The sequence below is a fragment of the Mobula hypostoma genome, unplaced genomic scaffold (genome assembly GCF_963921235.1).
Source record: "Mobula hypostoma unplaced genomic scaffold, sMobHyp1.1 scaffold_36, whole genome shotgun sequence".
Taxonomy (NCBI): domain Eukaryota; kingdom Metazoa; phylum Chordata; class Chondrichthyes; order Myliobatiformes; family Myliobatidae; genus Mobula; species Mobula hypostoma.
The window spans coordinates 1224741-1252557 of record NW_026948187.1 but is presented as its reverse complement, the minus strand read 5'-3'; the positions used below and the strand labels follow the sequence as shown (position 1 = coordinate 1252557).

The window sequence follows — 27817 nt, the reverse complement described above, 5'->3', positions numbered from 1 at the left end:
TTGGCCAGGTCGGGTCAACAACCTCGGCCTGTGAAATGAAACCCGCTGTTAACCGTGGTTGCGGGGAGGTATTGCGACAGCAGTTGCCCGGATGCAAAAGCAGTAATCTTTGAAAGGTAGTGTTAAATAATGAATGTGAATGAACTCCCCTGAATCTAGAAGCACTGAGAAAATCTTTGGCAAATTGTGTTCCTGTTAGGTGGGAGTAAATTGTCGAATGTGTTTTGTCTGGTTTCAGCAGAAATGCGGCTCCTTGTGTAGGGATAGGTGAGGGGGGAGTTTGAGCAGAAACTCGTTCTGTGTCGGGCAGCAGCGTCTCACACTGGGCGGAGCTCAGACCCTCCCCGAACCCGGGCTGGATCAAATTCTCAGCTTTGGACTGGCTGAATGAAACTGGTTGAGATTCCACTTGTTGAGATGAAAGAACAAGGAGCGGTGAACAGGGAAATCCAGACAGAAACTATCTGCGGCCGTGAGGGAAGGTTAACTCAGCCTGTTTTCTTTCCTGTTTACTGTTGCTATATTTGTCCCAATCCCGCTTCTTCCTGCTGCCGGTCCTATCCCGGGCCGTCGAGAGTTAGTGTGACCCGGAGTGCGGCTGTCCTACTTTACTCCCGCTCTCCCGGCCCTATTCATGTGTAATCAGCCGACGGTCACTTTATAGCCGAGTGGCCACCGTAAGCAACAGCTCAGACGTACAGAGTGAGCACACCGGTGCAGGACCATTATCGTTCACTCGGAATGTCAGACTGTGATTTCCCGGGACCACACTGAACGCCGTCCGGTTACGACATCAGAGGGACAGTAAGTGTTGTCTATGATCCTTTACAATTATTCAGCGCTTACAGCGAAGCTAGGCTTTGGTCGGGATCGGGACCACAAATACTCTCCAGGGTGGAAGAATGCATCTTTCATATCGGTAGTGATGCAGAAAGGGTTAAAAACAATATTAAAATGTCTTCACACTTGAATGACAGTGTTTTGTCGAACCGGTTGGAGAACGTCAGAACGGCTGCTCCCTGTTCTGGGGAATGTGTGCGGACAGGAAGCTGCTCACACACAGACCCTGAGCTCAGACTCTGCAGCACCTACGGATGGGAATAAACAGTCAACGTTTCGCACCGAGACCCTTCATCGGGGCTGGAATGGAAAGGGAAGAGGCCAGGTCATTGATTGATTTGAAAGATGCGGGTTATTGTTTAGTGACAGCCGGAGCTCAGATTAAGTGTAGGGCAGCTTCCTGACCGCGCACATTCCTCAGAACAGGGAGAGGCCGTTCGACAAAACACTGCCATTCAAGTGTGAAAGAAGTTTAATATTGTATTCAATACAATTCCTCCTGCATAGAGTGTGTTGCCATGGTTACAAGAGATCAGTGTGCGGTAGTGGGCAGGGTTATTTGTAAGGAACGGCAAACAATTACCCCACTCAGAATATTCTAGTGGAATTGAGGTGAGAGTAACTCAGCTTCTGGTATTTATGTCGGATCATTGTTTCTGAACAACCAATTGTCTCTACTGCTTCCAGTTTTTACGATTGGCATTTTCCACAGGTAAAGTAAAGATTAAGAGCAATGGCCACCTGTTTCAAAGCAAGAGTGCGTGATTTGTACAATAATCACCTGTTACCTTTTCATAATTTGTTATTTCAGAGGAATACTTGTGTTGTTCTTGTGTCGATTGTGGGTGTTTTGAGATCTTTTCCTCGATGGCTAGTGGAAGCAAAGTCTTTGATTGTTGATAAACTGTGGGTTTGAAGTATTACGGGGATGGACGTGGCGGAGTACGTAATGAAATTCTAGATCTGATCAGACATGATCTCCTTATCTACAGCAGCAGATTCGAGGGGCCACCTGGTCCAGTTATGCGTGTTAGTGTGTTGACTAGAAAAGCTCCAACAATTTTATCAGTGTAAGCTGGTATAATGACTGCATGCGAAGGGAGATATGATTTTATGTTTACGGTTGAACTGAAAACAAACATTAAACCAATAAATTATTAACATGCAGATTTGTGCGTTACTTATGTGCCCCAGCTGCGTTAGGGGATCGAATTTATGACTAACTCTGTGAGATGAACAGCACGGTAGTGGACCGATAGGCACGCTTCTCGTTCCCTCTTAATCCTGCCGTAGACTCCCTGGGGCTCTCCTGCACCAGGACCCCGCCCAACACGCGCCCTCTCGCGGAGTTTGTTACTCTCGCGCTCCGGGGCTCACTCTGAGACGATTTGGGAAACCTTGCGCGCCCGTCATCTGTAAGACAACTACCGTCAAGCGACGTGCGAGTTATTTAGCTCCCACTGGTGCCAGAAAATGTCAATATAGACCTCATCTCAGACTGAACTGTCCACGCAGGTTGAATAGAAAAACATTCTATTCGAAAGGTTCAAAAGAACATCTAAACAACCCTGATACATTTTGGAAACAAGTCCTGAGGACTAATGAAGTTAAAATATAACTTTTCTGGCCGCAATGAGGAAAGGTATGTTTGGAGAAAAAAGAGTGCAGAATTTCATGAAAAGAACACTTCTCCAAATGTTAAGCTCAGGGGTGGATCGATCATGCTTTGGGCTTGTGTTGCAGCCAGTGGTATGGGGAAGATTTCACTGTTAGAGGGAAGAAATAATTCAATTAAATACTAGCAAATTCTGGAAGCAAACATCACACCATCTGTAAAATAGCCGAAGGTGAAAGAGGATGGCTTCTACAACAGGAAATTGAACGTAAACACACCTCGAAATCCGCAATTGACTACCTCAAGAGCAGCAAGCTGAAGGTTTTGCCATGGCCCTCACAGTCCTCTGACCTAAACAGCAGCGAGAATCTGTGGATACCCCTCAAATGAGCAGTGCATGCAAGACGGCCCTAGAATCTCACAGAACTAGAAGCCTTTTGCAAGGAAGAGTGGGCGAAAATCCTCCAAACAAGAATAGAAAGACTCTTTGCTGGCTACAAAAAAGCGTTTACAAGTTATGATACTTGCCAAAGGGGGTATTACTAACTACTGCCGTGCTGGGTGCCCAAACTTTTGCTTGGGGCCCTTTCCCTTTTTTGTTATTTTGAAACTGTAAAAGAAAGAAATTTAAAAAAAAAAGTTTTCTTGCTTAAAATATTAAATAAATATGTCATCTTTAACTTTGTGCCTTTTATAAATCAGTTCATCTTTTACTTGCTTAGCTATTCACAGTAACAGAAATTTTGACCTGGGGTGCTCGAACTTTTGCAGGCAACTGTATGTGGTTGAACTGACAACAAACAATACGCTGTTTAAGGACTTTCACCCAACATTGTGCGTTAATTCTGTTCCCCATGTGGGTTTGTAGATGGACCGTGTAACTCACTTGGTGAGCTGAACAGCTGATGCGTGAGAGCGATGGGGAGTCTGTACCCGGAATAACAGTGAGCGGGTAGCGCGCCTCTCGGTCCCTTGATAATTATTATGATCTAGCCCCATTCTTTCCTCCTTTCCTACATTATCTCCCCCCCCCCCCCCACACACACACACAGTATTCTGTACTTTCATCGCTGCGTTTCACTCAGCGGTTGTTCGCACAATCAAAATCGTTCTAAAGATTATTTTTTTCTCCAATATCAGCTTTCTCCGATGTTGCACTTCGTCTAATCATAGTTGTCCAAATGAAAACCTCTATAGATTTTCTTTACTCTTCCAGAAGCATCACCTTTGACTCCGGACTAATCGCTGTTCCGGAGATGCGGCTGTAAAATGACCAGATTTGGCTGCTCATTATGATAGAACACGCGATGCTGTAAAAGAACAGATCAAACGCATCGAGGCAGCGTGGGTGATAAGTAAACAATCAGCGTGTTGTTCAGTCCCGATGTGGAGGTGCTAGTAATGCGGAATGGTGGTGAGTTTACATTATGAATAGCAGGGAAATCGCCACTGGAAATAGTAAACACGAGACAGTCTACAAATGCAGGAAATAAAGTAACACACGCGAAATGCTAGAGGAGCCCAGCTGGTCAGTCAGCATCGAAAGAGAGGACTTTCATAACCCGAAACGGGAACTGTTTACTCCTCTCTATTGGTGCTGCGTGATCGGCTGTTATCCTCCAGCATTTTGTGGTTGTTTTCGGAACAGTGTCACAGATCCCAAAATAAGATCTCTGGATTCGGCAAATGTAAATATCGCTTGAAAGCCTGAATAATTCCAGCATTTTGTTTTATTTATGTTAAATCTGTTTTTGTCAGCTTGCTTTTGTTTTTGGATGCATGGTGGGTCTACATCGTGCTTAACAAGGTGCTAAACAGCACTCTGATAATAGCCAGGTCATATGGACAAAGAAGTCTTGACTGGAGTTTAGGTGCTAATACTGGTCTTAAGATCCTACCGGAGAAACTATAGTGGTTCAGGACAGGATGTCACGATGCTGTGGGTGAGATTGCGTCCTGCGGGATGTCCGAGCGTTTCTACATAGACTCAAACCACATATTGCCACAGATGTCAATGCCAGGCAATGTGAAACTGAAAGGAGACGGCGAGAATCACATGTGTCTGAGAAGTCAGGTCTGACTGATGTGTGACGAGGTGGTCCGCACAAGTGTTTCAACCCGCGTGTTGTAGATGGGCGCTGACTGCAAAACCTAACTTGCCTTTCGGTTGACACAACACTCCCGGTCCTGTTACAAGGAGTGACTGGGGAAGAGCCCAAGTGCAGGACACAGACAGAGAGATAGGGTTGACAGGTGCTCGCACAGTGACGAACATGGAACAGATAACCGGGGAATCTTGACCTGGAGACGAGGTTTTCGTAGAATATCTAAAGGCTGGAGCTGAATTTAGAACTAACGGTCCTAAGTGATCTGGAAACGAGGTTAACACACGGGAATCGACTAAGGAACTGGCAACTGCTACGTACCCTGTGACGGGAATAAAGAAACCAGCAGAAATAGAAACCACTTTGTATTCTAGTATTGCTAATAACTAATAATATTTATTAACAACTACGCAATACAATAAATATCAATATAAATAAATCAAACAGGTTAGCAATAATTTTATATATATAAGTAAATCAGTAAGTGTGGAAAAATATGTATGATAACCAAGCTTCTTTAAGTCTAGGGGTAACAAGATACAGTCTTACGATGTTGAGTAAAGTTCAGTTCAGTTCTGTTCGTGGAATTTAGTTGAGGAGAGAGAGAGAGAGAGAGAGAGAGAGAGAGAGAGAATTGAGTCTTTAGGTGAGCTGTTGCCGTCGATCTTCTTGTCGTCCTCCGAAATCCTTCACAAGTCACCGACTGTGACTTAACAACAAAGGGGACCGTACTTCGGCGTGGTTGAGCTGTCTACCCAGGCCAGGGTCGGACACATGGACAACTCCCCATCGGTCTTGCCTTTCAATTTTCACTGGCAGAGCACTGGGATCAATCCACCTGATCGATCCTCCAAAACCCACTTTCTCTGCGGGCACAACAATGCTCACTCAGTGTCCAGATCATGTGTCTAAGGTCTGTATCATCTGACCTATTTATTTCACCAGGCTGAGCATCACCTGTCATTCAAAGAGTGCCTCTTTCCTTTGTCTGTAAAGGAATTCGAGCAGGCAGCAAGTCCTTGGAAGTGACATCAATAATGTGCTGTTGGTCACCATAGCAACCTTCCAGCTGCTCAGTTTTTATCTCCAAAGTAAAACTCCAAAGTTAACTCCCGTGTCAGTCCACCCGTCAATCTTCGTCTCTCTCTCCTTTCCAAACAAGCCATCAATGATAAATGTCTCTCTCTGCCTCTCTTCAAACAGTGAATAGGGGCACTCCTGGATCCCCTCACACGACTCGTGGTTGTGACGCCAGAGTTCCTATCCTGCAGTCTCTGATGGAAACCAGGTGTGCTGTAATTAAGTGAACTAGCAGCAATTGCAAATCTAATGACTGGAATTAAGGCATAATCAAGGAGATGGGAGCAAGAAGGAGGACAGCTGAACGGGACCATGACAGTAGCCCCCCTCAACGGGTGCCTCCAGGCGATCTCCCAGGCTTGTCTGGATGGTCCCGATGGAAGTCACGGATGATGGAAGGGCCCAGGATGAAGGAGTGTGGAATCTGGGAACGTTCCTCCGGGCCGTATCCTTCCCAGTCGACCAGGTACTGGAGGCCCCTGCCCCGACGGCACACATACAGTAACTGCCGGACGGTGTAGGCCGGGTAGTCGTCGATGATCCAGGCAGGTGGAGGGGGTTCGGTTGGAGTGCACAAGGGGCTGACAGAAACTCGTTTTAATTGTGAAACGTGAAATGTAGTATGGACGTACATAGATTTAGGCAGTTTGAGTCGAACCTCCGTGGGGTTTATAATCCTCTCAATCTCGAAATGTCCCAGGAAACGAGGGGCGAGCTTCTTGGGCTCGTTCTTGAGAGGAATGTCTTTAGTCGAGAGCCACACCTTCTGACCAGGTAGATACTCGGGTGTAGGAGTCCGGTTGCGGTCGGCTGATTGGAGCAGGGCCGTGCGTGTGTCTTGCCAGACCTTGCGGCACCGGCGGAGATGGGCCTGAACAGAAGACAGGGCAATATCCTCTTCCTGATCGGGAAACAGCGGGGGTTGGTGACCAAGAGAACATTCAAAGGGAGATCTTCCGGTGGCGGTACTGACCAGAGAGTTGTGGGCGTACTCTACCCACGCGAGGTGGTTGCTCCAGGTAGACGGGTTGTTGGCTGTTATGCAACGTAGCGCCGCCTCCAAATCCTGGTTCACCCGTTTCGTTTGCCCGTTCGTCTGTGAATGGAAGCCGGACACTGAGACACCCAGGGCTCAAGAAAAGGATCTCCAGACTTGCGAAAAGAATTGGGGCCCTGGTCGGAGATAATGTCCGAAGGAATTGCGGGAATGCGGAAGAAGTGGTGGACGAGAGGGTCTGCAGTGTCCTGAGCAGAAGAGAGTTTAGGGAGGGCTACAAAGTGCACACTCTTGGAAAAACGGTCCACCACGGTGAGGGCGGCGGTGCTCCCATGTGAAGGGAGTAATCCCGTGAGAAAATCCAGTGCTTTGTGAGACCAGGGACGACTAGGGACAAGTAGGGGACGACGTAATCCAGCGGGTGGCCGATGGGAGTGTTTTCCACAGGCATTCCCTATGTCCCCAGCGTAGGGTTTCGGTTTGGGTACGTGCGACTCTCTTGGTGATCGTGCTGCCGACCCTCCAGGCGTTGCCATCCCAGGCTGTGCGGGGTGGTCAGACTGGGTTCTCGGAAGGGACGGAGTAAGAGGATACTCGGTAGACCTGCTTACTGACCTTCTTTACATTCTCGGACAGGGCACAGAGACTCTCCATGACGTCTCTGAGCTGTTGATAGTGTAGGCACAGTAGGGTAGCCTGGCTGGCGAGGGCCCGTTGCAGGGGTTTTGTGTCCGCTGGGTTCATTCTTGGACAGTTCGTTCTGTTACAAGGAGTGACTGGGGGCGAACCCAAGTGCAGGACACAGACACAGAGATAGGGTTGAGAGGTACTCGCACAGTCGCGACCATGGAACAGATAACCAGGGGAGTCTTGACCCGGAGACGAGGTTTTCGTAGAATATCCAGAAACTGGGGCTGAATTTAGAACTAAAGTTCCTAAGTGATCGGGAGACGAGGTTACCAGACAGGAATCGACGAACGAACTGGCGACCCGTGGTTATGATGCCAGAGTTGTTATCCTGCAGACTCTGATGGAAAGCAGGTGTGCTGTAATTAAGTGAACTAGCAGGAATTGGGAATCTAACGACTGGAATTAAGGCAGAATCAAGGAGATTGAAGCGGGATGGGGTGTTGTGGGGCAGCCAGACGGGACCATGACAGGTCTAGGACACAAGTTTGCTTTCTAAAACGGAATCGACTGCAATATGGAGAATAGATACCTCGGAACATCCCGGCCCTCTGTAGCGTTCATGGATAGAACGGATATTGGCATTGCGAGTAGATACCCCGGACAATCACGGCACTGTGTACAATCCATAGATACAGTGGAAATGGACATTGTGTGACAGTGTGTGGATGGCTGCAGGAAGATCACGTGTTCGGTGGATAGGCCGAATATGTTTGGAAGTGTGTCGTTCTGTTTAAAAATAAAAGGGCATCTTCCTTTACACTTCATTCAAAGTCTGACCATATTGTAAACTTTGTTTGTTACAGAGCTCCATAATCTGACTACACCTGTCCTCAGAATGATTAAGGGGGAGAGTACAGAAGGAATTCCAATGACGTCAACATCAGGAAAGGACACGGGTATGTTGCGAAGTATTTTAATTGATAAACATTAAATCTACTCTGTGTCTGGTTTTAATTCAGTATTGGCAATGCACAAAATATTTGTGAAGAGACTGAGCAGAGATTAGGAGATTAGGAGAGAGAGAGAGAGAAATAGCTCATGGCGGGGGTTGGGAAGGTTGGCGAAGCACAGTCACGCGTGGACTGGGTACATTTACTGTCTGATTCATGCTCCTTCAAGTATATTGTGATGCACATTAAAACAATGGGGCGTTCCTGAACAAAAGACACTCTCTAGATGCTGAAAGTTCTGAGCTCCACAAAGACACACAAAATGTTGACGGAACTCAGCACGTCAGGCAGCATCTGCGGAGAGGAATAAACAATTGACAATAAGGACTAGAAAGGAATGGGTCAGTATCTAGAATTTCTGACCGCTTCATCTCCAGTCCCGCTGGTGGACCTTAGCCGGAAACGTTGATTGTTTATTCTCCTCCATAGATGCTGCCTGACCTGCTGAGTTCTTGCAGCATTTTGTGAGATATTCCACAGAGTTTTCGAGGAACGGGTTGACCAGCCAGGCAGAGCACCAGAATCTGACCAAAGCAAAACGGTGGTGATGGGCAGTACCAGGAGAGTGATGGTGATGGGTTAATATGTTCTCAGGAATAAGCACAGTCCTTTCCAAGTACAGGTCCCAAATAGAGACCGTATAGTCCAGGGGACAGGAAAGATCACAGCCTTCAACAGATGGAGCTAGACACTCCCCCCCATCTCCTCTCTCTCCCCTCCCCTCTCCCTTTCTCCTCTCTCCCCCTCTCCTCTTTCTCCCCACCTCGCACTAGCCTCCCACTCTCCGCCGTCTCCTCCCTCATCCCCAGCCCCTCCCTCTTTCTCCCCCCATTCTTCCCTCCGCCTCCCTCTCTCCCCCCTCCCTCTCCATTCCCCAACCCCCTCTCTCCCATCCACTCCCTTTCCCCCTCACTCTATTCAACTCACTTCCCTCTATTATTCTCCCCACTAACCATCCCCCTTCCATCTATCCCCCACCGCCTCTATTATCCCACATTCTCTAGCCTCTCCCGCTCTCCCCCGGCCCTATTTATATGTCGGACTGTGTTTGTCGCTCCATCTTCAGGTTCCAGAGAGAAAGTTGCTGCCTAATACGGGGTCAGTAATGCCTTTAATTTTCTGCATTTTCCTTCACAGGTCCGAGCTCAGTGATCACCGAGCTCCTGGCAGGCTGGGACGATTTCCAGCTGCTGCAGCTGACGGATTTCTACCGGGACAGGCTGGAGCAGGCGATGGAAGGAGGGGTGTACGGAGTGAGCCTGGCGTTAACGGCCGAGAATCAGTTCAGTGGAGAGGAGCATCGGGTGAGTGAGAGGGAGAATGGGTTTGAAGTTTCGCACATCACAGGACCGATGCGTGTCGGGATTCTGACTCATCAGGTATTAACGCAGATAAAAGAACAACTTGAAAATAAATACTGTAAGTCCAATCTCAAAATGTGAATCTGGATCAGTGATAGAAACGGGTGAAAATACTCCAGGCGGCTGCGCAGTGTTCAAAGCAAGGGGAGCGGGAAGAAAAAATCTGCAAGTGGTTATAGTAAAGGATATTAAATGGAAATATGACAGGAAGTTTCGGTTTGGGAAGACCGTGGAGCGTGTCGGATGGATATCAGTGAGAAGAGGGTCATCATCAATGGATGTCACAGGAATCGAGCGTGTTCTGTTCTGCGTGGTGATGTTTGTGTTACGATCTGTAACTGCAGACAGTGTCGATTTGGGAATACTGCCACGTTGTAATGTGTTCTGAGTTGGATGATCAGCCATGATCATAATAAATGGCGGTGCAGGCTCGAAGGGCCGAATGGCCTACTCCTGCACCTATTTTCTATGTTTCTATGTTTCTATGTAATCACTGAATAAACCTCTGCTGGGAAAGCCATAAGAAAGGCCGTCAGCTGTCAGCTGGCAATCCGCTGTCATGTTGGACACTGGTGGACTGAGGAGATGAATCACATCATCTTTTGCTGCAACTTCTCTGAGACTGCACACCTTGTTCTAAAACCAGCTCTGTTTTTTTTTGTCTTTTTCCTTCATCTGTGATCGATATTTTCTTGTTTCTATTTTATACCGTGACATCCGGTGACAAATTATTTATGGATTTGGAGCCACGTCAATGAAGCGGTCACAGACCAGCCAGGATCTCATTGACTGGTGGACCAGGTTCACGGTGAATGTCCCTCCGTGTGCTCTGCACTCAGAATGTACAGTCCATGTCCAGACAGGATCAACTCCCGTCCGGGTGACTGCTCAGTGTGATCCCATTACAGAGCACATCATTTAATTCTCATTCTCTGTGTGACTCTGTCAGTCCCCAATATGTACACTGTTACTCTTCACAGAAAATCTCTGATCTCGCTGACAAGGGAGAGCGGGCGGACAGTTCTAGACTCCTCCTGAGCCTGGTGATGGAGAAAGGCTCCCGCGCCCGGAGGGTGATGTGGGAAACCTTTGTGGAAATGCGGAATGGTGTCCCAAAGTTAGACAAAATACTGAAAGAAATGCAGGGACATGGTGAGATAATATTAGAGATTGATTTAATTTTGGATTTAAACACAAGACACTAAATAATCTTACAGATTTCTACTCCTCATATTGTTTAAATCCGAACAGGTTGTGTTCCGGTCCATCGACCCGTACCAACGATGCCCAGAGACCTGAAAGGTAAGTGAAGAAAAGTCTGTTTGATAGACTTTTGGTTGATATTGCATAGGGCCATATCGTTGTTGAGCCACGGATATTTACCTAGTTAAGTGTTGGCACCTTGACACAGTGCACAGTCAGACGCATGGAAAATGTTTGCTGGACGAAGAGTTTTCATGGAACTGTATGAGGAACAACTCAGAGAGTTGGGAAGTTTTCTGAAAGGGATCACTCCTCTCTGGGTCCTGCAATGACATGTCCCTCCACCGGCGTCGGAGTGGAGAAGAGGACAATCCGGAGGAGCGAAAATCAGAGAAATTTCTTCACTGCAAATGGTGAAATCGTTCTCCTACAGCTACCCACCATCCGGAACAGCCCTCAACCTAAATCACTTTCCTAAATTCCCTCAGATCATACGGGTCGTCATTTTAAGAGTTGGGGGTCCATTGAGGTTCTCGTCACAGAATAACAATGAGACCATTCATTTAATGAGAAAAGCAGATTACAACCCAAGTAGTCTGTTCACCACCAGAGCAGCATATGAACCCCACTCTGTTCACATCTGCACTACCTTAGTGCAAACACTACTACAGGTATCCAGTGTAATTTCCAACTCCACAATCCTGGGAAGTCCCTTAGACAATGCTAGTGAGGATGAAATGGGAGACAAAATGCTCAGCTCAGTCCGCAAAAGCTGGAATTCATGTGTGCCGGTTTTGTCTTGTGGGCACTGTGGAAGGGTAAGAGACGGGAATTAAGACAGAGAAACCGGGTATTTTGAGATTGCGGCAGGGAAGGTGGAAAGAACTGAATATATCTATAAATAATATAAAAAATCATTAATTTGTTACCGTGTGGATGAGAAGCTCACTACGTCCGTAAGCACATCGTGTTGTAAAGCTTCACCATCGCTGTCTGTGTTGTATCACACAGCTCCACATTTAACAGAGGAAAGTGCGAAGGAAAGGGAAATCACAAAACTTATTGATATTGCATCAGACCATATCTTATCCGATTATTCGAAGCTCTTGAACAGAAACATAAGGAATCTCGGTCAGAACCCTAGTTCAGCCTCTCTCATTTCCAAGAACAAATTCCAAAGACGTTAATTTTAATTTGGGACCAGAGAGAGAGATGATTCAGGAAGTTTACAAATTGCTCCCGTCTCTGTCACCTTTGTTAATGCTTTTCCAGTCCGCATTCAGGCAATAAAACCCCTCAGTTTACCGGCACCATGGATTTGGTAAATCTCTACAAATTGCCTGCAAACTTGTTCTTCACTCTTCTCCATGTTGTTTACCGACGAAGCAGACCCAGCAGTGAAATTCCCACCGCCAAAACAGATTCTATCCCTGATTATTGAAGAACAACATTTCTGCCACTGTCACATTGTCTAAATTAACTATTCCAACATTCAATGCTTTCCTACGATCCGTATTTCACCGAATACGTTAAATAGAGAGCCGACACACTCACAGCATGTTCAGACACGCCGTGAGACCCCCACACCCCTGGCAGGTTCCTGACAGACTCTCAGACCCCCCCCCCACACACACCTGATAGGGTCCTGACATCTGTGACCCCCCACACACACACCTGATAGGGTCCTGACATCCGTGAGACCCCCACACCCCTGGCAGGGTCCTGACACACTGTGAGACCTCACACACACTTGAAAAGGTCCTGACTCACTGTGAGAACCCATACACACACCTAACAGGGTGCTGACACACGGTAAGACTCCACACACTCCTGACAGCGTCCAGACACACAGTTGCCTGGACCCTTCGGTGGTAAAGAAGACACGCATTTGCCTTCTTTACCACAGACTCAGTCTGCACCTCTGATGTTTGAACCTTTTCGTCATTTTGATAATAGTTAGCACTACTGTTCTTTTTTTTTACCAAAAATGCATTGCCATAAAATTTCCAACACTGTATTCCATATACCAATGTTTTGCTCATTCTACCAGCTTTATCTTGTTCATCAGCCTCATGTTTGCACTTTATCAAACGCCTTCTCATCCACTGCCTCTCTTTTGTTCACCCTGCTTCTGATTTCCTCTAAGAAATGGCTCTCTTTGTTAGCCACGGTTACCGGTTATCATTTGAGTACTTATTCCTCTGTGGCACATATCTATCCTGTGCCTTGTGAATTATTCCCATGTACTCCAGCCATCTCTGCTCTGCCATTATTCGCGGCAGTATCCTCCTTCAACCCTCCGGTGCAAGGTGCTCTCTCATGAATCTGTAATTCCTTTTATTCCATTACAATACAGATACATGTGAGGTATGCTTCTCCTTCTCAAACATTTCAGCATTCTCCTTCAGCATTCAACAAAATAGTTCCATCCAGGCTCGACAAGAAGCTTAAACACCTCATCCTTGACCCTGGCTTTATGCAGCTGGATCCTGGACATCCTCTCAGGTCGCCAGCAGGTTGTAAGTGTGCGCTCCCTCACTCCGACCCTTTGAACTTCAGCACAGGAGCCTCACAGGTCTGCGTAGTGAGTCCCCTCCTTTACTCCCTGTGTACCCATGACTGTATCGCCACCCACAGCTCCAATCTGATAATTAAATTTTCTACGATACTACATTGATTGGCCTAATCTCAAACAATAACGAGGTGGCCGACAGCGAAGAAGTAATTTCTCTGACACAGTGGTGTCCAGAAAACAACCTCCCCCTCAATGTCGCAAAAAGGAAAGGAGCTGGTTATGGATTACAGGGGGAATGGAGACGGGGTAACCGCTATTGACACAATGGATCTGGGTTTGAGAAGGTAAATAGCTTCAAGTTCCTCGGGATCCACATCACCGAGGACATCACGTGGTCTGTACACACAACAGCGCCTCTTTCACCTCAGACGGTTGAGGAAGTTTGCTATGGGCCCTCAAATCCTAAGAACTTTCTACAGGGGCACAACAGAGAGCATTCTGACGGGATGCATCTCTGCCTGGTATGAGAACTGTACTTGCCTAATCACAGGACATTGCAGAGTGTGGTGTGGACAGCCCAGCGCATCTGTAGTTGTGAACTTCCAGTGATTCAGGATATTTACAAGGAAGGGTGTGTAAAAAGTGCCCGGAGGATCATTGGGGACCCAAGCCATCCCAACCACAGTCTATTCCAGCTGCGACTGTCGGGGAAGCGGTACCACAGCATAAAAGCCAGGACCAACAGGCTCCGGGACAGCTTCTTCCACCAGGCCGTCAGACTGATGAACACACGCTGACTATACTGTACTCTATATTATATTGACTTTTCCATTCATTAAAAAATATTATAAATTACTATGATCGCACGTTGCACATTTAGATGGAGACGTAACATCAAGATTTTTACTCCTCATGTATGTGAAGGATGTAAGAAATAAATTCAATTCAATTCAATTCAATACAATACAATTCAAATTGCAGTATGAATTCAATCATATTATGATCACTGCCCCCTAAGGGTTCTTTTACGTTAAGCTCCCAAATAATATCTGGCCTATTGGAAGAACCCGAAATAAGACAGAATTTCCCCGAGCGGGCTCAAGCACAAGCTGCTCTAAAAAAGCTATCTCGTAGGCATTTAACAAATTCCCGCTCTTGCGATCCGACACCAACCTGATTTCACAATCCCCTTGCATATTCAAGTCCCCATTACAATTATGTCATTAACCTTATAACGTGCCTTTTCCAGCTCCCTTTGTAATTTCAGCCCCACATCGTGGTTACTATTTGGAGGCTTATATATATGATTCCCACAATGGGTTTTTAACCATTGCGATTTCTTAACACCGCCCACAAAAATTCAACATTCTCTGACCCTATGTCATCCTTTTCTAAAGATGTAATTCCATCTCTTACTAACAGAGCCACATCACCACATATGCCTTCCTGCCTGTCCGTTCGATGCAAAGAATATATTTCGATGATAATCTCCCAACTATGGTCTAATTTCAGGCATGACGCAGTGATGCCCACCAATTCGTCTAGTGACATCACGGGTTCATCCACCCTATTCCGAAAGCTACCCGTATTTAAATGCGGCACCTTCAGTCCTGCATTCTTCACCCTTTTGAATTTTGCCTCAGTGGTACAAATTAACTCTCTGTGTTATCCAGACATGGGTAACTTTCTTGCATTCATGTTACACCCATCATCTAATTGTAAACCCGCTGGCTCATTTTCAATTATATCATACTGGTTCCCATCCTCCTGCCATATTACTTTAAACCATTCCCAACAGCTTGAGTAAACTTGTCCGCAAGAGTATTGGCACTCCTAGGATTTAAGTGCAACCCATCTATTTTGAAATGTTCTCAACTACCGCAGAAGAGGTCCTTAATATTCGCAAATCCGAATCCTTGCCCCAGCTCCAATTCTTCAGACACGAATTTATCTGCCACCTCATTGTATTCCTGTCCTGACTATCGCGTGGTACAGGCAGCAATCTCGAGCTTAGTATCCTTGCCGTCCTTTCTCTCAGCTTCTCTCCCTCATTCTTTCTAAACTCCCCTTATTGTTTTTTCAGGCCCTGAGACGTTGGGAAACACCACACACTGTTGGCAGGATCTTGCACACCTTTAGATCCCACACATCCCTGGCAGGGCCCTGACACTGTGTCAGACTTTACACACCGCTGGCAGGGTCCTGACACACTGTGAGACTCTACAAACTGCTGGTAGGGTCCTAACACGCTATGAGACCCCACACGCCCCTGGCAGGTTCTTCACACACTATGAGACTCCACACCCTCTGGCAGTGTCCTGATGTACTGTGAGGCACCGCACACTCCTGGCAGGGTCCGAACACATTGCGAGACTTCATAAACCAGTGGCAGTGTCTGGACACGTTGTGAGATCCCGCACACACCTCACATGCACTTCAAACTCCGTGAAATCCTGTACTTACCTACCAGGGTCCTAATAGACCGTAATGTCCCAGATCCTTTTAAAAGTCTGCCATCAGGTGTCGTGTAGCTGCAAGTAACTGTTCCCACACTTCATCCAGATCTCGTCTTACATTGAAATCTGTCTTCCCCTAATTCAGGACCTCAATACGCGGGGCATCGCCACCTCTTTCCATAACTGAGAGAGCTGGTCTCTATTTCCAGAATACTCTACAAATGACACTCCAAACACTTGTCCAGCTACAGTATCTCCTGACAAGAAGGGTTGAAAAAAGGTTAGGCTAATAATCCTCATTGTAAGGCCGGCCGGCAGGGCCGGACAAGTTAACATGATGTAATGGTTGAGTCTGAGCTGGTTAGTTGAGTGGAGAGAGTGTTGCGGGTCACGTACTTGGACCTTGACAGTGGATCAGCACATGGAAATGTGATGTTGTTGCCTTTATGAGAACTTGATTGAGAGAGACAGAATTCGCTGCTCGATATTCCAGAGTTGTGATATATCAGATTTGAGAGATGAGGTAATACAGTTGGAGAGGTTTATTTACTGATCTGGGCAATTTCAAAGCTGCACTCAGAGAGGACATACTGGGGAGTTCAAGCACTGGCGCAATATGTATTCACCAATGAGAGGGAACTTGATGATGGTGAGGACAATATGAGTGTGGTTGATGCTCCGGAGGATGTTGATATTAAGGGAGAGGAGGTGTTGGAGTTGTTAAAATACATTAGGACAGATAAGTCCCCGGGGCCTGACGGAATATTCCCCAGGCTGCTCCACGAGGCGAGAGAAGAGATTGCTGAGCCTCTGGCTAGGATCTCTAAGTCCTCGTTGTCCACGGGAATGGTACCGGAGGACTGGAGGGAGGCGAATGTAGTCCCCTTGTTCAAAAAAGGTAGTAGGGATAGTCCGGGTAATTATAGACCAGTGAGCCTTAGGTCTGTGGTGGGAAGGCTGTTGGAAAAGATTCTCAGAGATAGGATCTATAAGCATTTAGAGAATCATGGTCTGATCAGGGACAGTCAGCATGGCTTTGTGAAGGGCAGATCGTGTCTAACAGGTCTGATAGAGTTCTTTGAGGCGGTGACCAGGCATATAGATGAGGGTAGTGCAGTGGATGTGATCTATGTGGATTTTAGTAAGGCATTTGACAAGGTTCCACACGGTAGGCTTATTCAGAAAGTTAGAAGGCATGGGATCCAGGGAAGTTTGGCCAGGTGGATTCAGAATTGGCTTGCTTGCAGAAGGCAGAGGGTCGTGGTGGAGGGAGGACATTCCGATTGGAGGATTGTGACTAGTGGTGTCCCACAAGGATCTGCTCTGGGACCTCTACTTTTCGTGATTTTTATTAGCGACGTGGATGTGGGGGTAGAAGGGTGGGTTGGCAAGTTTGATGATGATATATTATATATTTCTGAACCTGAGAAATCCATTCCGGCAGTATTATCTCTGCTTGCTCAGTTTAGTAGTTTTTCTAGTTACAAATTGAATCTTAGTAAGAGTGAACTTTTTCCATTAAAAATTCAGGCTCCCATTTATTGATGTTCACCATTTAGATTGATTACTGACTATTCCACTTATTTGGGAATAAAATTGCTAAGAGGCATAAGGACTTATTCAAGCTCATTTTTTTTTTTACCTTTAATTAGTCAGATTAAACAACTGCTTGCTAAATGGTCCCCATTGTCCCTATCACCGATTGGCCAAGTAAATGTCATTAAAATGATTATTTTACCTTCATTTTTATATGTATTTCATGCGGTACCAATTTTTATTTCTAGACCTTTATTTTTGATACTATTGATTCTATTTCCTCTTATATAAGGCAGAATAAAAATCCTAGGTATAGTAAAAAATATTTACAGAAGTCCAAGAAGTCCATGATGGTTGTTTAGCACTGCCGAAAATAAGATTCTATTACTGGGCAAATAATATTCAATATTCAGTATTTTGGACACAAGATTGGGATATAATTCCAAGTCCACAATGGGTAAATCTTGAAGGTCACTCTGTACAAGGGTTTTCATTCGTTTCTATTTCAGGAACTTCACTTCCCTTTGTGTTTTCTAAATTGAATAAACAGATGGTTAATCCAATAATTAAACACACATTACGAATATAATTCCAATTTTGTTTTTTTTTGGTTTGAACCAATTTATATTATCGAGCCCTATTATGTCTATTTTTTTCAACTCTCTGTTATGGATAAAGGCTTTTTGATATGGAAAATAAGGGGTATAACATGTTTCCGTGATTTATTTTTGAATAACTGTTTCATGTCTTTTGAACATTTGTTTAATAAATATAACTTGCCCAGATCCTTTTCTTTTTAGATATTTACAAATAACAAACTTTTTAAATACCACGCTGCCTACCTTTCCGATTTCATACTGAGCTGAAATCACGGGGAAAAAAATAGTTTTAAATCCTTATCAGAAGCGATTAATAGGAACTATTTCTGATATTATTATGAAAATACAGCCAGTTATATCTGATAGAATTAAAAATGAATGGGAAAGGGAACTTTAACTTCACTTACCTATAGAGAAAATGTTACAATTAGTTAGCTCTTCCTCTATATGTGCTAAACATACGCTGATACATTTAAGGTAGTGCATAGGGCCCACAAGTCTAAAGATAAACTAGCTCGTTCTTACTCCCATATAAATCCTAATTGTGACAGATATCACTCTGAGGTGCCTTCTTTGACTCATATGTTCTGGTCTTGCCCTCTCTTGGAAAATTTTTGGAAATACGTTTTTGATATCATTTCAAGAGTTTTGCGCTTTGATTTACAACCCCATCCTATTACGGCAATTTTTGGTTTGCCAATGATGGAACATAGCTCTTTATCCTCTTCAGATTGTCGGATGATCGCATTTGTTACATTAATGGTCAGAAGATCCATTTTATTGAATTGGAAAGAGACTCGTCTCCCTACTACATCTCAATGGCTTTCCCAAATTATATCATGTTTAAATTTAGAAAAAAACAATCAGAAGTGTCATTTTTGATCCTTCAGTTAAATTTGAAGAAACTTGGAAGCCATTTATTCAACATTTTCATATGATGTAGTTTGACCTTTTCCGAATCCTTTTTATTAATTTAGAATATATGAATAGAGGAGCGGAGTTGACGATATGAATGAATGTATTTGATCTAATATATTGGTTCAACCTTGTTTTGCTCCGTTTGTTTTTTTTTTGGCGGGTGGGTCTAATAATTTAGTACATTTTTCTTAGCTTTTTTGTTTGTTTGGGATTTCTCTTTGTGATATCATTTTCTTTTTATTTCTTTTTTCTTCATGATTAATTATATCAAGAGCTTGGAAGATTATTATGGTGAGAAGGCGGGGGAGTGGGACTAAATGGGAGAATGGATCAGCTCATGATAAAATGGCGGAGCAGACTCGATGGGCCGAATGGCCGACTTCTGCTCCTTTGTCTTGTGGTCTTATGGTCTCATTTACACTTGTGCTATTTGTAGTTTCTCTTGTATATGTTTATTACCAATTATGTAATTACAATCTCTCTGTATCACGACTGTTATTATATTTATGAACTTGACAACTAATACAAAGATTAAAAAAGAACAAAATCAGTTACTTTCCTCCAGCAGTAAGGCTGATCAACATCTCCAAAGACTAAGCCACCCCTCCACATCTAACAACCCCCACCCCACCACCAGCACGGTTCTAAAATTTTCCCTTCAGAACTACCTGAGTTCAGAGTGACTCCTGTATCGTATGTATTTATATTTATTGTGTTTATCATTGCTTTCTTTATCTGAATTTTTGTTCTACATCAGATCGGGAATAATAACTATTTCCTTCTCCTTTACATTTGATATCTTGAATCTGTTAATTATTTGCAACACAGACTCTTTAAGAGACATGAGACTGCATATCTGCCGTCTTAAACCATTTTCTGGAGGAACTCAGTGGGCTGAGCAGCATCTGTGATGATGGAAATGGGGAATTGTCTGCGTTTTGTGTCAAAATGTTGACTGTCTCACTTACCCGAACAAGACAGTCACATTTTCTACTTCAGCTGCCCACCCACAGTACACGTACTGAGCAACAAATATTCTTTGTACTTTGAATCAGTGGCGATGAGAGGGGAGGGGTGAACTGTGATTCCTCGACCTGTTCCTTTGACAGAATGCCAACTATCCTTTTCTCTATCTCCACACGCTACATCAACACTGGGCTTTCAAAGTTCTTCCAAAACAGCAATGATAGGGGTGTGGCAGAAGTGGGAATTTGTCCAGTACGGGACAGTCGGGGTCAGTATATTACCAGGGAAATCCTCAACTTCACAGCAGAGTTAGTGTGGAAATATGATGATGTGTTTATCTAGACCGCGACTTTCTGTCCCGTCTGGGGTCTGTCAATCGAGTTTACCTCAATGTACGAACATCCATTGGTGAATTCATTTAATGCAATAGCTTTGAGCTAACACTTGTGTACACAGATACTGAGTTCTGAGTTGAGACATCTAACAGATTGACCACTCTCTGTTCCCATGGAAGATGTCCAACAGAAACACAAGGAGACTCTGCGGGCGCAAACTGAGACACTGAGAGTGAACCCGATCCTGATGAGGGAGAAGGTGAAGGTTTTCCAGCTGGTTGATCGATACGCTGAGCTCACGGTCATTTCTACTGTCCGAGATCGGGCACTGGTGGAACACGAGCTGCTCGCAAGAGGCAGAGACCACGAGGAGTGGATGGAGAAACAGTTTCGCAGAGAAGAAGAAAAAATCCGGACTGAGCAATTGTTTCAGAACAGCTTTTCCCGGAGTAAATGCAAATCTGGGAGTTCAACAGCAGTGGCTGGAGTCGCCGGGATTGGGAAAACAACGATGGTGCAAAAGATTGTTTATGACTGGGCCACAGGGAAAATATACCAACAATTCCAGTTTATCTTCAGCTTCAAATTCCGATATTTAAATTCCGTTAACAGTCGGATAAACCTGAAAGAACTGATTCTGGATCAGTATCCTTACTTTGGGAATTTACTGAGTGAAGTCTGGAAGAACCCAAAGGGATTGTTGTTTACTTTCGATGGTTTGGATGAGTTCAAGGACAAAATTGATTTTGCTGATAGTCGGAGAGACACAGAACCGCAGTACACATGCACTGATCCTGAATTTCGGTGCAAGGTGTCTGACATTGTGTACAGTTTAATCCAGCACAAGCTGCTCCCAGGGTGTTCAGTGCTGGTGACCACCCGCCCCACTGCGTTGCATTTATTGGAAAAGGCTAAGATCAGTTTCTGGGCTGAAATACTAGGATTTTCTGGTGAGGAACGGAAGGAATATTTCTATAGGCATTTTGAAGATCAGACAGTAGCAGAAGCTGTTTTTAAACACGTGGAGGAAAACGAGATTTTGTACACCATGAGCTACAACCCCGCCTACTGCTGCATCCTCGTTCTGGTACTGGGCCCCTTCTTCACAAAATGTGACAGGGACCTGCAGCGAGTTCCCCAAACCATCACCCAACTGTATTCCTACTATATTTACAACATCCTGAAAAACCACGGCAGTGAGATTGAGAACCCACGTGATGTGTTACTCAGGGTTGGTCAGATGGCCTTCAGAGGAGTGTCCGAGAAGAAGATTGTGTTCACAGATGGAGATTTGATCAACTGCAATCTGCAGCCTTCTCAGTTCCTGTCCGGGTTCCAGATGCAGCTTTTGGAGAGAGAGGATTCTGCCCGCTGTGTGGTGTACACATTCCCACATCTCACCATCCAGGAGTTTGTAGCTGCAGTTGCACAATTCCTGAATCCACATCCCGGGGATATCCTCCAATTCCTCACAAAAGCCCACAGCATGGCAGATGGGCGATTTGAGGTATTTCTCCGCTTTGTTGCTGGTCTGTCCTCCCCAATGACAGCTCGGGGCCTGGAGGAGTTTCTGGGTCCATTTCCTCATCAAACAACCTGCCGGGTGATTGACTGGGTGAAGGAAGAGGTTAAACGCCAGAGTGGAAACACAGAGAGTGAAGCTGGTAAAAATAGCCTCCTGAACACATTGCACTACCTGTTTGAGTCACAGAATCGTGGGCTGGCTCAGGACACACTGGAATCAGTGGAAATACTTTCATTCCGTGGAAGGACTCTGACCCCGATTGACTGCGCGGTCCTGTCTCATGTCATCGGGAACTGTGGTACAATAAAACACCTCGACTTGGTTGGCTGCCACATTCAGTGTGAAGGAGTCCAGCGGCTCGGACCTGTGCTGTACAAGTGCCAGGAGTTGAGGTAACTTGATTTATCTCTTACTATTAACAGTGAAACTGTTCAATTATGTTGCTTCAATGTAAAGAAATTTGGGAAAGCTGTAGTAAGTCCAATTGATAAGAATTGTGACAAATTTCCAGGGATATTGCAGTAATCCCCGAAGGACGGGAGGGTTCTGTTGTTTTTCGTGAGGGGATGTTGGAGACTCTATGAGGTCAGTGAAAAACGGCCATTGGTTTAATGGTAGTATAGCACAGGAACGGCCGTGTTTCTCGCTGCCTGTGACACGTCCATTGACAATGTTCCACCTCACTATTCCTGACACCCAGACCAACCCTGACTGCAGCAGGTGGGTCAGAGCTTCACTGGTGAGGGACAAGAGACCGTCAGCAGGCTGTCCCAGTGATAAGGAAAGAAATGCCTCTGTGAAATCGAGAGTGAGGAGGTGATAGAGAGGAGTTATAGGCAAGTACTCACACTGGGGCCGTGGAAGAGTCAGAAGAGGGATAGGCACGAGTCAGACACTAGAGAGTACACCTGTGGGTGTCACCATTAACAGTAAGTAGTCCTGTTTGAGTGCTTTTGGGGGGTGGGGACGTCATACCTGTGATAATCAACAGTGGCCGCGCCTCTGGCACAGAGTCTGGCTCTGTGGCTCAGAAGGGTATGGAACGGAAGAGATTGGCAGCAGTGATAGTGGACTCTATAGTTAGGGGGTCAGACAGGCGATTCTCTGGACGCAGCAAAGAAACACAGATGGTTTTGCCTCCCAGGTGCCAGGGTCCGGAGTGTTTCTGATCACGTCCACGATATCCTGAAGTGGGAAGGTGAACAGCCAGACGTTGTGGTACATATTGGTACCAATGACATAGGGAGGATAAGAGAAGAGACGGACTTCGGAGTGTTAGGAAGGAAGTTGAGAAGCAGGACCTCAAAGGTAGTAATCTCGGGATCACTTTCTGTGCCACGTGACAGTGAGTATAGGAATAGAGTGAGGTGGAGGATAAATGCGTGGCTGAGGGATTGGAGCACGGGCAGGGATTCAAATTTCTGGAGCAGACTCTTCTGGGGCAGGTGTGACCTGTACAAAAAGGACGGGTTGCACTTGAATACCGAGGGGACCAATATCCTGGCAGGCAGTTTTGCTAAGGCTACAGGGGAGAATTTAAACTAGAACTGCTGGGGGTGCGAAACAAACCGAAGAGACGGAGGAAGGAGCGGTTGGCTCAAAAATAGAGAAAGTTTGCAGGTAGTGTGTGAGAGAGAATAGGCACGCGATAGAGAAGCGAAGCGCTCAGATTGATGGTTTGACATGTGTCTACTTTAATGCAAAAAGCATTATCAACAAAGCGGCTGCAGAAAAGGAGGAAGTCATTGAGGGGTTGTCTACGGAGTCTCTGTGGATGGAAGTCAGGAATAAGAAGGGATCAGAAACCCTACTAGGTGTTTTTATAGACCACCCAATAGTAACAGGGACATCGACAAGCAGACAGGGAGACACATTCTGGAAAGGTGCAATAATAACAGTGTTGTCATGGTGGGAGATGTTAATTTCCCACATATTGATTGGAATCACCCCAGAGGAAGGGGTTTGGATGGGGTGGAGTTTGTTAAGTGTGTTCAGCAATGTTTCTTGACACAACATGTAGATAAGCCTGCAAGAGAAGAGGCTGTACTTGATCTGGTATTGGGAGATGAACCTGTTCAGGTGTCAGGTCTCTCAGTGAGAGAGCACTTTGGAGATAGAGATCGTAATTCTATCTCCTTTACCATAGCATCGAAGAGGGATCGGAACAGACAAGTTAGGAAAGCGTTTAATTGGAGAATGGGGAAATATGATGCTATCAGGTAGGAACTTGGAAGCATAAATTAGGAAAAGATATTCTCAGGTAAATGTACGGCAGAAATCTGGCAAATGTTTAGGGGATATTTGCGTAGGGTTCTAAGTAGGTACTTTCTAATGACACAGGGCAAGGATCGTAGGGTAAAGGAACCGTGGTGTACAAAGGCTGTTGAAAATCTAGTCAAGAAGAAAAGTAAAGCTTACGAAAGGTTCAAAAAATTAGGTAATGATAGAGTTCAAGAAGGAGCTCTATCTCTAACACTAACTCCCTTTGCTGAAGACGGGACTCCAAGGCTAGCAGGAGGAAACTTAAGAATGAAATTGGGAAAGGCAGAAGGGGCCATGAGAAGGCCTTGGCGAGAAGGATTAAGGAAACCCCCAAGGCATTCCTCAAGTACGTGAAGAGCAAAAGGATAAGACGTGGGATAATAGGACCAATCAAGTCTGGCAGTGGAAAAGAGTGTATGGAACCGGAGGAGATAACGGAGTTACTAATGAATAATTTGCTTCAGTTTGTTAGGTCAATTACGACAGCAGATTTATAGTATTAATGGTAAGACTCTTGGCAGTGTTGAGCATCAGAGATATTTTAGGGTCCTACTCCATAGGACACTCAAAGCTGCTGCGCAGGTTGACTCTGTGGTCAAGAAAGTACACGGTGCATTGGCCTTCATCAATCGTGTGATTGAATTTAAGAGCCGAAAGGTAATCTTACAGCTATATAGGACCCTGGTCAGACCCAACTTGGAGTACTGTGATCATTCTGCTCACTTCACTACAGTAAGGATGTGGGAACTATAGAAGCGGTGCAGAGGAGATTTTTAAGGATGTTTCTTGGATTGGGGAACTGAAAATAGGTTGAGTGACTTTGGTCTTCTCTCCTTGGAGCGATGGAGGATGAGAGGTGACCTGATGGAGATGTATACGATTATGCGAAGCATTGATCGTTCGGATGATCAGAAGCTATTTCCTGGGGCTGAAATAGCTAACACGAGAGGGCACAGTTTTAAGTTGCTTGGAAGTAGGTACAGAGGAGATGCCAGGGGTAAGGTTTTTACTCAGAGAGTGGTGAGTGCGTGGAATGGGCTGCTGGTGTCGGTGGTAAATGTGGATTCGATAGTGTCTTTCAAGAGACTCCTGGACAGCTGCATGGAGCTTCGACAAATAGAGGGCTATGGGTATCCTGGGGTAATTTCTAAAGCAAGTACATGTTCTGCACAACATCGTGCGCCTAGGGGCCTGTATTGCGCCGTTTCTTCTGTATTCCTATGCTTCTATATTGTCCTCCCCTGCCCTTCACCTGGTATGACTCTCACCGGTGTGACTTTGCTCACGATCAGATACTCAGGCCCCATGTAGACATCTCCGCTCCCGATTGATTCAGTTCAGACCACCTCTCATGCGCAATCTATTTGTGCCTCCTCGTCTTGTATGGTGATCTTTTCCCATCGGTATCCTCAGGTGGGTGGGCTTCTCACTCCCACCCACATGCCTCCTGTGGGATTTATCTTCCTCAGCCACCTCCCTGCTGTAGGTTTGTCTTCCTATCCCTATTCCTCGGGTGGGGTCTTTTCCACCATCTCCCACTGACACTTTCCCATCCACAACCCTTCCTCACTGTGGGACTTCTTTCCATCCTTCAACCCTGCCCCTGACGACCCTTTCACATCTCAGGAACACTTATCTCGCCGTCGGCGAATGGGACAGAATATGTGGAGTTTGCAGGGTCACACCGACAGACGAAATTACTAACATTCGGTGAATACACTGCAGGTGGGTAGTGAGGGACATTAACAGTGATAGGAACTCCGACCAGTGATTTACTGAACGGTTTTATATTTCCTGAAATATCAGAGTGAGATAAATTCCATCAGACACACGGTTTGAATCACTTTGGTCATCAATTCGCTTTTTTCTGTTTAGCCTTGGGGACAATAAACTGGGAGATTCAGGAGTGAAACTGGTGTCTGCGGCTCTGAGGAACCCGGAGTGTAAAATACAGAAACTGGGGTAAGTACCAGACTGTGGGAGATTGTGTTTACAGTCACTGGGTGTCTGATACTGAACATTAATGTGATCAGTAATAGTGTTACTGATAAACACTGGGGATTTGTACCGTCTCCTGTCTCTCTCTGTGTCCGTCACCCTCACTCTCTCTCATCTCCAGGCTGAATAAAGTCAGTCTCACAGATTCTGGTGCCGAGGATCTCGTCTCCGCTCTCAGTACAAACCTATCACTGACAGAGCTGAATCTGAGTCATAATGAACTGGGAATTTCAGGAATGAAACTGGTGTCTGCGGCTCTGAGGAACCCAGGGTGTAAAATACAGAAACTGCGGTAAGTACCAGACTGTGGGAGATTGTGTTTACAGTCACTAGGTGTCTGACACTGACCATTAAAATGATCAGTAATTGTGTTACTGATAAAACATTGGGGATTTGTACCGTCTCCTCTTTCTCTGTGTCCTTCACTCTCACTCTCTCTCATCTCCAGGCTGTGGGATGTCGGTCTGACAGATTCTGGTGTCGAGGATCTCGTCTCCGCCCTCAGTACAAACCGATCTGTGAGGGAGCTGGACCTGAGTATCAATAACCTGGGAGATTCAGGAGTGAAATTGGTGTTTGCGGCTTTGAGGAACCCGGAGTGTAAAATACAGAAACTGTGGTAAGTACCAGATTATGGGAGGTTGTGTTTACAGTCACTGTGTATATGACACTGAATGTTAATGTGATCAGCAAGTTTGTTACTGATTAAAAACTGGGGATTTGTACCGTCTCCTGCCTCTCTGTGTCCTTCACCCTCAATCTCTCTCATCTCCAGGCTGAACGATGTCGGTCTCACAGATTCTGGTACCGAAGTTCTCGTCTCCGATCTCAGTATAATCCCATCACTGACGAAGCTGAACCTGGGATCAAACTCGCTGAAGGACCGATCTGTCCCCGCTCTCCGCCGCCTCATAATGACCCTCCCGAGCCTGGAGCAGATCGTGTGAGTGCTTATATACAATGTAATAAAATACATCGGCGTGTTTTCTTGTGATATTTTTCGGTGAGTGTTGTTGAAACATTAACTCCAGTCTCTTGTTGTTGACACTGTTGTGCATTCAGTCTGTTTCACCTTTATATTTCCATCTGTTTCAGGCTGGTGGGGAACCTGTTCACCTGGACTGGGCAGAAGAAACTGAGGTCTCTGCTGGAACCCAGACCCGGACTGACAGTGAACATCTGAATATGTGAACATCCCCACTCGCGGGATGGGGATATGTAGCGTGATTCTCCACCCTCCCCTTTAACGGCCGAGGTCCAGGTTTAGTTCCCAAAAATGCCAACGGACCCTGACTCGCTCCAAGCACGTTAGGACGTCAGAGGCGGTCCCGCAGTGACGTACTTCCTCCTCCCGTCCAGCGGCCCTGCCTCCGCCGGACGTTCGGCTTTGTGAGATCCCGGGGAATTACAGAGACAGGAAGAGCCCCGAGGCAGGGCTCACTCTGATACATCATTGTCCCGGGTCGCATTATCCGGGGAGAGATTTTTTTTTTTTGCTCCCTTTGCTGAAGGTGGTGAATTCGACAGGTTGGCCGATATAATAATGTTAAATAGACAAATTCCTCAGTCCTGGTCCTGGATCTGCAGCGAAATCGGACGCTCCCCTGAATGATTTTATAATTATCGGTTCCCCAATGCAAAGTGACGGTGAGAAACGGTACTGACTATTCAACCTGTCACTCGTTGTCGCCGGTCAGTTAATTGTGTTTGATTGTGAGTGAATCGGGAGCAGCTTCTTTATTCCCGCCGGTTAGCAGCTCCCACATTGCTTAATTTACATTTGTCCTGATGAAATCAATAAACCGCTGTAACTTCCTGTCTTGGTGTCGGACTTGAGTCTCATTAGAGGAGAAACAGTGACCTGGG

The 27817-nt window shown here is 45.7% G+C and overlaps 1 protein-coding gene across 6 annotated transcripts; it reads left to right on the top strand.

The window, feature by feature from the left end:
• The first annotated feature begins 322 nt into the window (after positions 1-322).
• Positions 323-27817, top strand: LOC134341601 (NACHT, LRR and PYD domains-containing protein 3-like). Of its 6 annotated transcripts, none has more exons than XM_063039462.1 (11): positions 323-804; positions 8131-8223; positions 9415-9581; positions 10619-10790; positions 10890-10940; positions 20346-22083; positions 25829-25915; positions 26073-26243; positions 26400-26570; positions 26727-26894; positions 27047-27816. In XM_063039462.1, exons 2-11 carry the CDS (start codon positions 8163-8165, stop codon positions 27132-27134), a joined length of 2874 nt encoding a protein of 957 aa, XP_062895532.1. In that variant the 5' UTR covers positions 323-804; positions 8131-8162; the 3' UTR covers positions 27135-27816. The 6 variants fall into 6 exon arrangements, with proteins under 6 accessions (XP_062895532.1, XP_062895533.1, XP_062895534.1 ...); XM_063039463.1 differs by lacking the exon at positions 323-804 and adding an exon at positions 1410-1452; XM_063039464.1 differs by lacking the exon at positions 323-804 and adding an exon at positions 1463-1552.